Below are 12,393 nucleotides of genomic sequence, written 5' to 3' on the forward strand. Positions count from 1 at the left end.
CATTGCCACACAGTACCGCCCACTCCCAAATCAGTGAGTCGTCCCAGAAGGATACCATGGTTGATGGTATCAAAAGCTGCTGAGAGATCAAGGAGAATCAGCAGGGTCACACTCCCCCTGTCTGTCTCCCGACAAAGGTCATCATACAGGGCGACCAAGGCTGTCTCCGTGCCAAAACCGGGTCTAAAACCCGACTGAAATGGATCCAGATAATCGGTGTCATCCAAGAGTGTCTGGAGCTGGTTGGCAACCACTCGTTCCAGGACCTTGCCCAGGAATGGCATGTTAGCTACCGGCCTATCGTTGTTAAGATTTTCCGGGTCCAGGGACGTTTTCTTCAGAAGTGGTCTTACTATTGCCTCTTTCAGGAGGCCAGGGACCACTCCCTCCCGCAATGAAGCGTTAATCACTGCCCTGGCCCAGCCGGTTGTTCCATTCCTGCTAGCTTTTATTAGCCAAGAAGGGCAAGGATCCAACCTAGAAGTGGTTGCACGCACCAGTCCAAGCACCTTGTCAACGTCCTCAAGCTGTACCAACTGAAACTCATCCAAAAAATTAGGACAAGACTGCGTGCTGGACACCTCATTCGATTCAACTGCTACAACATTGGAGTCTAAGTCCTGGCGGATGCAAGAGATTTTATCCTGGAAGTGCCTAGCAAATTCATTACAGCGCGCCTGCGATGACTCCATCATGTCCGTAGGGCCAGAATGTAATAGCCCTCAGACAATTTTATAAAGCTCCGCTGGACGGCAGATAGATGATTTAATGGTGGCAGCAAAATATTGCTTCTTTGCTGCCCTCACTGCCTCTAAATGCAGCTTAGTGTAGGCACTTACCAGTGCACAATTGCATCCATCAGGAGTTCGCCTCCATCTGCACTCAAGCCGTCTTCTTTGCTGTTTCATCGCTCTCAACTCCAAAGTATACCATGGATTATGGTATTTGCTTTGTAGATGTTGAGCCCAGGGGTGATGGACCCAGCCTCCTTCCCAAGGAAGGAGGGGGAAGGCATGAGTTTCAGAAGTCTCAGCCGTTAGGGAGCATGGACGATCCAGCTGTTGTTGAGTCTAACCCCAACCTTGGGGAAGAGAGCGAGTCGCCCGCCCCGCCAGTTCCCATGGCTGGTCCTGCCCCTCAATGGGACAGTACTCAGCCCCCCAGCACTCCCACGGGACTGTTGGAGGATGCTCCTAAGAGAGCAGACACTCCTCCTTCACCAAGCAGTATCTTAGAAACGTCCGAGGCTTCCCCGCCCTGCGCTCTCCTGCCTGCCGATCAGGAACCTGTGCTTTCCGATGAGCCCTCGGAGGCTCGCCCCCCCTCACCACACTCATGACGTCAGGAGAAGCGGACAGGGCAGAAGGAGGCGTGTGCGCGACGGAGTGAGAGGTTATGTCCCAAGACCTCTCCTATTTGAGGCTACCGTGCCCAGAAGTGGGCGCTGAGTCAACTTTCCTCACAAGTTGCAGAGCATGTCTAGAGTGCAGTTAGGGATTGTAGTGAGTTAGCATAGTGGTTTCTATGAGGCGCACAGCCTTTGATGTATCCATTACTTTAATAAAACAAGAATTGATTGCACCCTCATCTCCGACTGGTGGTTCTCACTCTGAACTGGACAGTAGATGGGGCAAGAATGCCAGAGCCACAGTTCACTTAAATGTGAAGCCCCCTAATCATCAGTTCCTGGCTCTAGCAAATTGATGGGGTTAAGCGGATTATGTGCTTCAGTTTGGGTTAAGCTAGAACCAGCTCCAAAATTCATTGGCTGCTTTTAGAGCAACCAATATTCATTGTGCCAAAAATATTATCATATAATTCATTTTATAGCATATAAAGCTAAATCTTTAGATCTTTAGCATTATAAAATATTTTTAAAACATTTAATTTTTTTAAGTAATCATGAAAAACCAGCAATAATGGAAATAAAAACAGTATTTCCATCATTCTGCACACGTGCTCTTCTCTTGGTCTATTCAGAAACCAATTAAATGTGTGATGTGGCTGCAAAAAAGGCAAATGCTATATATTAGGCTGTATTAACAGAAGTATAGTTTCCAAATTGCGTGAAGTATTAATTCCCCTCTATTCAGCACTGGTCAGGCCTCATCTTGAATACTGCGTCCAGTTCTGGTCTCCGCACTTCAAGAAGGATGCAGACAAATTGGAACAGGTTCAGAGGAGGGCAACAAGGATGATCAGGGGACTGGAAACCAAGCCCTATGAGGAGAGACTTAAAGAACTGGGCATGTTTAGCCTGGAGAAGAGAAGACTGAAGGGAGATATGATAGCACTCTTCAAGTACATGAATGGTTGTCACATAGAGGAGGGCCGGGATCTCTTCTTGATCGTCCCAGAGTGCAGGACATGGAATAATGGGCTCAAGTTGCAGGAAGCCAGATTTCGACTGCACATCATGAAAAACTTCCTAACTGTTAGAGCCATACGCCAATGGAATCAATTACCTAGAGAAGTAGTGGGCTCTCCGATACTGGAGACAGCCATCTGTTGGGAATGCTTTGATTTGGATTCCTGCATTGCGCTGCGGGTTGGACTTGATGGCCTTATAGGCCCCTTCCAACTCTACTATTCTATGATTCTATGAAATGAAGACTTAAGTTGCAATCTCATGCATAGGAGTTCAGTATAAAATACAACTTACTTCCAAGCAAAAATGCATGTTAGGCTGTTAGTCGAATTGACTTCAGTGGGATAGGACTGATTCTATACCGTGAGAGTAAGTTGCAGATTCTATACCATGACAGTAAGTCACATTGAATTCAGATGGGTAGAAACATATACGGTTAGACTGTTAGAGAACTACTTTTCTCTCGCTGCCAAGTGTTGTTTTTCAATAAGTATCTAAATGAAACTGTATGATCAAAAGGGCTGAATGCATAATCTTATCAAAGGCCAACATGCAAACACTGAGTTTTTGAGCATAGATTGGGCCCATCCAGGAATTCAGCTCCACAAGGTAACTAAAAATCATCTTCTAGGACTGAAAATTGGCTGCTCTTTCCAAATGATCTTAACTGCAAAAAATTCGAGTCAGTTTGTCTATGGGCGTCTCTCTCTCTCACTCACTCACTCACTCACTCACTCTCTGGATGAGACTGCTGCAAAACATGTTTAAATGGTTTGCAGCCATTCTCTTTTCTCCCTCTACCATCCCTCCCTCCCCACCCTGAACCTGAGCCCTGGGAAATATGAGAAACGGAAGCTGCTAAAGTGTTCTTTAAAAGTGTTCTTAGGTTTCCTCATAGAAGAATTTCTCATGAATTTCAAAACCTAATAAGCTACTTTTCTATTTAATGCTTTCCCCAGACATAAGCAAATCATTACAAAGTAAACCAACTAGCCAGAAAGAGAAATCTAAGCTGTTCTTTTTCACTTTACTAATATTCTCTTCAGACCTAGGAGACTCCAGAATTGATTTTCGGGATTGCAAGTCTAATATAAGTGCACCACCTCTGCTGCTTTGCCATGACGATGAACTGCTGGCTACAAATACTGGAGACCCTGACCACTTGTTACCAAACCAGTTGCTTGAAGTCAATCAAGAATTACTGCAGTCTGGAGTAATTTCTCTATGTGGTATGTAGTACATAGATAATGGTGTGTTTAAGGAAACATAAGAGAATGCAAAATGTTGTAGGGATTTCTTATGGCATGTCTGCCTGGGGGCTTCGGATGTTTCAGCTTAGCACAGTTGGGCTAACAGGATGGGAAATGTTGCAACAAAATGATGTGCTGCATGCAACAAATAAATCTTTCCAAATTGAAACAGTGGATCTTTTCGTCTTCAGACATGCAGCACTGACCAACCCCCCCCCCCCCCCAGGATTCTTTCTTCAGACAGTGAATACCATCATATAAAAACAAGGTGATCCTCTTACTATCTGAAGGATTAATCCTTGGAGGGTGGGGATTGGCCTATGCTGCCTGTCTGAAGATGTGAAAGGTCTTCATTTTTCAATTTGCAAATTTGGAAAGAATTTCGTTCGAGCACATCATAAATATGATTGTTGCTTCTGGGTTCAAGCTCAAGCTGGTGTTCTTTATTTTATCTACCACTGAAGAAGACTGATTAGTCAAAATGCATCTGGCTACAGATACTGGCTTTAGAAAATACCTGTAGCCATGAAATTGTGCTAGGATGGACAATATCATTGTCATCATCATACAGTAATAATAATTACGATGATGTTCGTTGATTGTGATTGATTTATATATCTAAACGTATCCAGTTTGTCATTCTCATTGCATATGTAAATAGTGGGAAGCACATCTGACCACCATCACTCTGAAAAAACTGCAGGTCCTCTTTTACTATTCAGCTTTTTAAAATAAGCTAATTGTTACAGAAAACATGTTTTATCGGAAAGGTTGGGTTTAGTTTCTTAATTATGGCTCCACTAAAATAAGGTTTGTGCACTTCCAACCACTGGGGAACTAGGTCTAATTTCTTAATTATAGTTCGACTAAAATAAGCTTTATGCACTTTCAACAACTAAGGATCTATCTTGTTTGTTTTTTTAAAAGGTAAGCGCTTTTGAACAATGCAGTCTTAGCTAAACCTCATACTTCTAAAAGTTGCTTTCATGCAGCCTTCTCCATCTTCCTACATCCTCAGGACACATCAGTGCCTGAAACCAATTATGCCCATCAAATGGCTGCAATCTGTTTCACCAAAATTGTGGAACAAATGTGCTGCAAACACACCCTATCCCTTTCATTAATATACAGTATTCACTCACTGAATAGTTAATTTTGGTAAGGGCAACAACATGCTGAAACTGGAAAGATGTGTTTGCTTGAGCTGGTCTATTTGGGTAGAACTCAAACTCAATTTTGTTTAAATTTAACAATATGACAAGCCTTCTGAATTTTAAAAAATACTTGCCAAGTTTCAGTTTACAGGAAGTAATTTTAGCTTCAGCCCCCATGTTCAGCTCATTTCCCAATAAAGAAACTTGCCAATGCAATTTTTCAAATATAAAATTTAGAAGAAAGGATATTTTATTCCATTTTTATGTGTTCAGGAATAGAAAAAGAAATAAAAATTGTTTCCTCCTGTTAGTCAGCAGGAGTAATTCATTCTAGGTGTTCCAGTGTGCCCTTTGACTGAGGAGTACTGAAAATAGTGGTGTTTCTGGTGGAAATAAGGGTTATAAAATTATGATAGAAATTGTAGAGTTGCCTCTGTTGTATATTATTTACAAAATAGTATTACACTATGGAGATGCCTGCCAAGTGCTGGGGATGTCTATAGCTGGCCATATTCCTTCCAGCTGGCTCTGCCTCCATCATTCTTTCCACTGCCTTATTTGCCTTCTTGCATTAGGGACTGACACTTTCCTCTGTCCTTCAGTTCCCAGTGTAATCCATTTTTGTGACCAAGTTAGCTAAGATGCCTACCATGGTTACTAGGCATACAAATAGCGAATGTGAGGAGAAAAAAACAATGTCTTTGTGATATCAGCAGCCATTACAGCAATCCACTCCTACAGCTTACATTTCTTGGCTACTCTCCCTAAGTCTCAGCTGAGGGTAGGGATTGGTGTAATGGCTGCTGATGTCATAATGGCACTACTGATGTTTCCATTAAGTAGGAGAAAGCAATGCTATTCCCTTATGTATTTTTTCGGACAAAGGTACATTGGGGAAGGGAGCTGTCTGCCAAGTAAACGGATGTTGGTTCCTCCGGCACAGACTCTCCTATTTTCCATTTCCTCTCAGCTTTATAAAGGGACCACTTTTACCCATGCAGGCAAAGTGATTTGGTTGTGGGAAAGAGGAAGTGGCAAGTAGGTAGACACTCAGAGATGTAGAACATTGTTCTAGAGGATTCCTTTTCTCATTCATTTATAATTTCTGGTTAGGAAACAGGGATCGTGGTGGAAGAGCAGTGGTGCAGGTCTGCATTAAAAACGTTGCTTGGTTAAGTGAGCTTTCAAGAGTCAAAGAGCTCACACGACTTCTAGTGTATTACTACAATATTCCTAGGTAAGAATTGGCAACAAATATTCATGTTTTTGGCGTAACATTTAATGCTAGTAATCATCAAGGCTCTAGTCCTGTGATGAACAATGTACAGGAAAGGCTTATTAAAGACCTAGGCTTTTGGTGGGTGGTGCTTCTGTAATGCATAAATATTTCTTCAATATTTTAAATTTGCAAAAAAAATGTAAACATGAGTTATAGCTTTTTCTTTTAGCAATACAACTTTTCCTCTTAAAATGTCTCAGACTCTCCTTGGTGAAGTTTTTTTCATGTAAGTAATTTTAACGTGGTTTGGCTGAGGGCAGCTTTCACAAAAATCTCCAAATGTTATGAATGCAGAAAGGTGCATATAAACCCATTTTTGAAACAGAGCATTTAGAGTAATTTCTTGCTTAAAAACAAGGAAACCTATTCAAGATTACTGTTTATATAAGGTGTAACAGTAACCAGATGTATTTATTTTATTTATTTATTTATTATATTTCTATACCGCCCAATAGCCGAAGCTCTAGCAGGGAATAGGTCTCCCATATCTTTGTCATGGGAAAGGGGGCTTGGACAGGTGCATTTTTTCATGCAGGGGTGAGAAAGGTTACACCTGCTGAAATTCCTTTTTCTTCATAGCTGATGCAGGTCCAGGAATACTGCCCTTTGCATATGGTCAGCCTGGTGTGAACATCATTTTACACTGTGGTTATTCCATTAGTTACAAAAGCTTCCTAACAACATTCTGTCTGGGTCCGTATGCCGAAGGAGAACCCTGTGCCTGTCCATACATCTGTCTCTATCAGTGATGAGAGGGTACCTAGAATTCAAGAATTTGGTGCCTAGAATTCAAGCAATAAATAGAATTGTTGCATGGACCCTATTGCCTGTGTAGATTAGAGCCCTGTAGCCAGCCTTCCTTGTTAGGTGGGACAGCCACATTTCAGGTGGGGTATTTTTGAAGGGGTGGCACATAGCACCAGACAACCCCCACCCACCCCACTCACTGGTGGAGAGTATGTGAGGCCCAGACAAGAAGAGAAAATAATAATAATAATATTTAATAATAATATTTAATTTGTTTGTCGCCTATCTGGCAATTAGCCACTCTAGGCGACGTACATTAAAATGAGATAAAATACAAAAATTCAAATGCAATCACATAATAACAATAAATAAAATATTGGACAGTCATCAGTACATATAAAAACAGTTATAATAGCAGCATACGACAGATGACAAAATCATGGAGATTTACCCATCCCAAGGACCTCATAGGCCTGTTGGAGTAGCCACGTCTTCAGGGCCTTGCGGAATATGTCTAGGGAAGGGGCATGTCGGAGATCACATGGGAGGGAGTTCTAGAGAGTGGGGGCCACCACAGAAAAGGCTCTCTCCCTAGTACCCACCAACCTAACTGTTTTGAGAGAAGGCCTTGTGTGGCTGATCTAGTAGGGCGGCATAGTTGGTGGCGGTGGAGGCGCTCTTTCAGGTAAGCAGGGCCGAAACCGTTTAGGGTTTTAAAGGCTAATACCAACACCTTGAATCGGGCCCGGAAGACAACCGGCAGCCAGTGTAGATCAAGTAATACTGGCGTGATGTGGTCCCGGCGGCAGCTGTTGGTAAGTAAGCGCGCCGCTGCATTCTGTATAAGTTGTAATTTCCGGGTCGTTTTCAAGGGTAACCCCACGTAAAGCGCATTACAGTAGTCTAATCGAGAGGTGACCAGGGCATGTACCACGAGATGGAGCTGTTGAACAGGGAGGTAGGGTTGCAGCTTACGTATAAGATGTAATTGATACCAAGCTGCCCGGCTCACAGCCAAAATCTGAGCCTCCATGGACAGCCTGGAATCAAGAACAACTCCAAGGCTGCGGACCTGGTCCTGTAGGGGCAATTTCACCCCATCAAACACCAGGTCAACATCTCCTAACCCTCCCTTGTCTCCCACAAGTAGTACCTCGGTCTTATCTGGGTTCAACTTCAACCTGTTCCTGCCCATCCATCCACTCACGGATTCCAGGCACTTGGACATGGTCTCCACAGCCCTCTCCGGTGAAGATTTAAATGAGAGATAGAGCTGAGTGTCATCCGCATATTGGTGACACTGCAGCCCAAATCTCCTGATGATCTCTCCCAACGGCTTTACATAGATGTTAAATAGCATGGGAGAGAGGATAGAACCCTGTGGCACACCACAATTGAGAGGCCAAGGGTCTGAAACCTCCTCACCCAATGCTACCTGTTGGCGCCTGTCAGAGAGAAAGGAGTGGAACCACTGTAAGACTGTGCCTCCCAATCCCAAACTCTCCAGGCGATCTAAAAGGATACCGTGGTCTACGGTATCAAAAGCCGCTGAGAGATCCAGGAGGACAAGGAAGGTGAATTCTCCCCTATCCAATGCCCTCCTCATATCATCAACCAGAGCGACCAAGGCTGTTTCAGTTCCATGTCCAGTCCTGAAACCCGATTGGTATGGATCAAGATAATCCGTTTCATCCAAGTGTGTCTGCAACTGATTTGCCACCACTCTCTCAATGACCTTGCCCAAGAATGGTAAGTTTGAAATTGGGCGGAAGTTGTTTAAGATCTGGGGATCCAAGGAGGACTTCTTTAAGATGGGTTTTATAATAGCCTCCTTGAAGGCTAGTGGCATAACACCCTCTTGTAAGGATGCATTAACCACTGCCTTGATCCCCTCACCCAATTTCTCTTTACAGCTCATAAGGAGCCATGCTGGGCAAGGGTCATTTAGACAAGTGGTAGGCTTTACAGATGAGAGCACCTTGTCCACATCCTCAGAAGAAAGAGGGCGAAATCGATCCCATTTGACTGATTTGCAACTGGTCAACTCTAGTTCACTCACTGTATCCACGGCGTACGGAATTGAGCTCCTCAGTTGCTCGATTTTATCAGCAAAGTGCTTTGCCAATTTGTCACAGGAGGCCTTAGACTGTTCCAAGGGTTCCTGAGCAACTGGACCGACCAGGCTTCGGACCACTTGGAACAACCTCCTGGGACAGCACTCTGCTGACGCAATAGAGGCAGCAAAGAATTCCCTCTTTGCTGCCCTTACCGCCACCTGGTAGGCAGCTATTGGTGCTCTAACCTGTGTTCGGGCATCTTCGGAGCACGACTTCCGCCACCGGCGCTCTAGTCGTCTCACCTCCTGTCTCAATGTACGCAACCGTGGTGTATACCATGGTGCCACTTGAGTTCTGTTCAGGGGGAGAGGACGTTTCGGAGCCACTCGGTCTAAAGCAGTGATCTTCCTAATATCTCCTCCACGTAGAGTGTTTGTTAACTTATTGAATAGGCTATGTAAAGGTCAAGTTAACAGAAAATGTAGTATGAACACCAGGAATTAAATGACTGGCATATTTTTTGTTTCATAAGAAAAAACGATGTTAAGGATACAGTGAACAGGAGGGATACCAAAAGCTATAAAACAAAACAAAAAAGTTTATGCAAAAACGAAGAAAAAAATTAGTGTGTTTTCTCAAAAAATCAGTTTTGATCTTGTACTATGACAACACCAATACCAAAAACAGGTTTAGAAACAGAGTAAGAGCATATTACAGCACAACCAGCTGGGCATTTAGGAAGCATGGTACTGAGACCAATATGCATAACTTTCTTTTTGAAGTCAAAAAGATTTCCTTAACTTTCAAAAATATTTACTGTATGATAGACTTCCTTTTGTAAACTTATTTAAAAAATGAAAGAAAGCTTTCTGAATAGGAGGTTCACAATACACTTTATCAGAGAAAGAGAGAGAAAAGGCCTCGTGCTGAGCTGCTTGCACACATTGGGAAAATCAGAAATTAGGCCTGAGTTACTGCCTAGGTGGCCAACCAGCCAGCTAACTGCAGTGTGCACAGTAGTGTTTCTATTCCTGTTTTCATCCTTTGCCATCAAGTACTCAAGAAAAAGAAGAAAAAATAGCCACTATGATTGTGGGTATAGTGAGTGTTTTAAAAGAGTAAAGGGTAACTTAGGGTATATATTTGTTCAGATCACTTTAAATTATCTGTATATTTCATGCTTTAGCAATAAGCACCCAATCCTGCCCTGCTCATCCTAATAACTGCACAATATTCTTACTTCTTACCAGAGGCAAACAAACCTGCTTCTTTCTTGCAGGCTGGGTAGAAAACACAACTGAAACTCAAACACAAAGGAAAGTCCAAGAGGTGGAATCTAACTCTAGCCCATAATACAAAGTTCTAATATTTAACTCTTCAAGGGTCATGTAGGGTCATACAGGCTGGTTGTTTTTTCAGGATCACTTAAGTAATTATTCTGTGATTGTGATAAGGAAAAATCCACCCTCAATCAGGGAAAGTCTTGATGAGCAGATTTTGGGGGTTCTTCCAGATGAGGTTTTTGTTGTTTCCTCATGCTGCCTTATTCACTGAATTTTCCAGAGGATCCTATTCTTAAAACAAGCTGTCATTTTTTAAATGGAGGCTGTCATTGTCTGTCATGTCACAAATTAAAAAGTCAATTTTCCAAAAAAAAGTTCCCAGAGGGGGTGAAGCACAGCTTCATTTGCCATCTATTTGCCCCACTCAGCCTTCGAGATTCCACTTCTTACAGTGTAGCCTTTACAGCTATGTTTCTGAGCATAGATATAAATTGTTTTTTAATATTGGTGTGTGCCTGTTTTGGACCTGTATTTCATTTTCATTTTACTTAGAAAGGTTTTGTAATTATAGTTTAAAGAACTTCTGCTTATTTGCTTTAGAAATGATGTCAGTGCTTTGGGGCTGCTTATTTTAGTGGATGCTCGCAAAAGTCAGAATATACCTGCCCTCTTCAAAGCCTTGGCAGCGTTACAGGTGAGTGCAAGTAGTTACAATGAAGTGTTTATTATCACAGACTAAAAAATGGGTATTATTCTAACAATCAGGCACATGTATGTGTCCATCTGGCCAGGGACATTTAACAGTATTTCTTCCTTTGGTGCCAGGACATTTTCAGTAGGCCCTTTGCGATGATAGTCTTGAAACTACTTTCATTAAACTTCAAACTATTCCAGTGATTAAATTTTAGATCATGATGCCATTTATGCTGATAGTAATAAGTATGATTGAGTTACAGCATAATCCTAACTATGTCTACTCAAATGTAAATCCTATTGAATTACATGAGGCTTCCTCCCAGGTAAGTGAGGTTGGGCTGCAATCTTAGCTAGTATTTATTTTTATTCTTTGGCCTGAAACTTTAAAAGGCTGTCACTACAGATTCTGTCTACCTGAAAGCATTGAGTATGGCACATTTTTCAACATCTGTAGCCACTTACTGAATGCCATGAGGCCTAGATAGCATTTTTCTGTGTATGTGCAGCTGATGCACTTGAAGTTTTTGAGGAAATATGTACTGCAAAAACATCTAGCAGGAGTCAAGTACTTTGTGGTCTCTAAGTCATTACACAGATGGGAAAGCCAATTGTTGTTGAATTCACACCAATATAATTATCTTATTAAGCTGGCTTTAGTGTTTTCTATACAGGCATACTTTGTGGAAAAGCAAGTTGTTCCATGATGCTGAATTAAATTCTAGAAGTAAGACAGTTTGTGTTGGCACAGCATTTTAGCAAGCTTTGGCCTCATCTCAAAGTAGGGGGACTGAAGCACTATAAATAATGCTATTATTTATTATAATACCTTCCCTTGTAAAGATCTGACACTTTACCTATATCATCTCCACTTTGGAAGACACTTTTTTTATTTTCACAAGGCATCAAAGCTTATATTTGCAAGAAGATTAAAAGACATTTTCTTAAATAAAAGTTTGTTCTGTAATTTTTCTTCTGAAGTGGGTGTTTAACTGAAGTGTGATACCTTTGTTTTTGCCTACTGCATTGATTGAAAAAAATGTGTTTTGAATTTTATAATGTTCATAATTAATACAGATGAAATCCATTTTTGCTCTCTGCAAATTCCCTTGGGTTTGGTGGAGTGATGTGTGGGACTGACCACACCATATTGATGGTGATAGCAACGTTGCCTTAAGGTTAGAATGGCACTCGACATTATTTTTGGATTAAAACTTTGGACACTATCCGGCCAAAGTTAAGTACTTTTATTGTTTCATTCAGTAGGACTACACAGCCAGTGATGCAGGAAAATTGCACACATTGCTTTATATCATATCAAATTATATAACAATAAAGAATGAAAAGAACAGAGTAATACAGGCTAATCCTGTGCATGTTTACTCAGAAGGAGGTCTCACTGAATTCAATGGGACTTGCTCCTAGGTAAGTGTGAATAGGTTAGCAGTCTCTGAGCCTCAAATACATGTGTACATTTTTACTGTAGAAATCAGTGTGCTTTTCAGGTGCTTGAATTGATTATCATGCCCATTTCTGGCCAATAAACAAAAGGAGTTGACTGA

General features: G+C 41.9%; 1 protein-coding gene across 6 annotated transcripts in view; it reads left to right on the forward strand.

Annotated features, from left to right (window-relative positions):
• The window catches only part of PLEKHG4B (pleckstrin homology and RhoGEF domain containing G4B), a 240,910-nt gene that overhangs the window by 127,491 nt on the left and 101,026 nt on the right, over window positions 1-12,393 (forward strand). For all 6 annotated transcript variants that reach the window (XM_061588485.1, XM_061588482.1, XM_061588481.1 and 3 more), the window contains 3 exons: window positions 3,415-3,597; window positions 5,886-6,009; window positions 10,739-10,832. In XM_061588485.1, coding sequence (XP_061444469.1) covers window positions 3,415-3,597; window positions 5,886-6,009; window positions 10,739-10,832 — 401 coding nt within the window. The remainder of the gene's footprint in view (window positions 1-3,414; window positions 3,598-5,885; window positions 6,010-10,738; window positions 10,833-12,393) is intronic.

The sequence above is a fragment of the Rhineura floridana genome, chromosome 11 (assembly GCF_030035675.1).
Source record: "Rhineura floridana isolate rRhiFlo1 chromosome 11, rRhiFlo1.hap2, whole genome shotgun sequence".
NCBI classification, from domain to species: domain Eukaryota; kingdom Metazoa; phylum Chordata; class Lepidosauria; order Squamata; family Rhineuridae; genus Rhineura; species Rhineura floridana.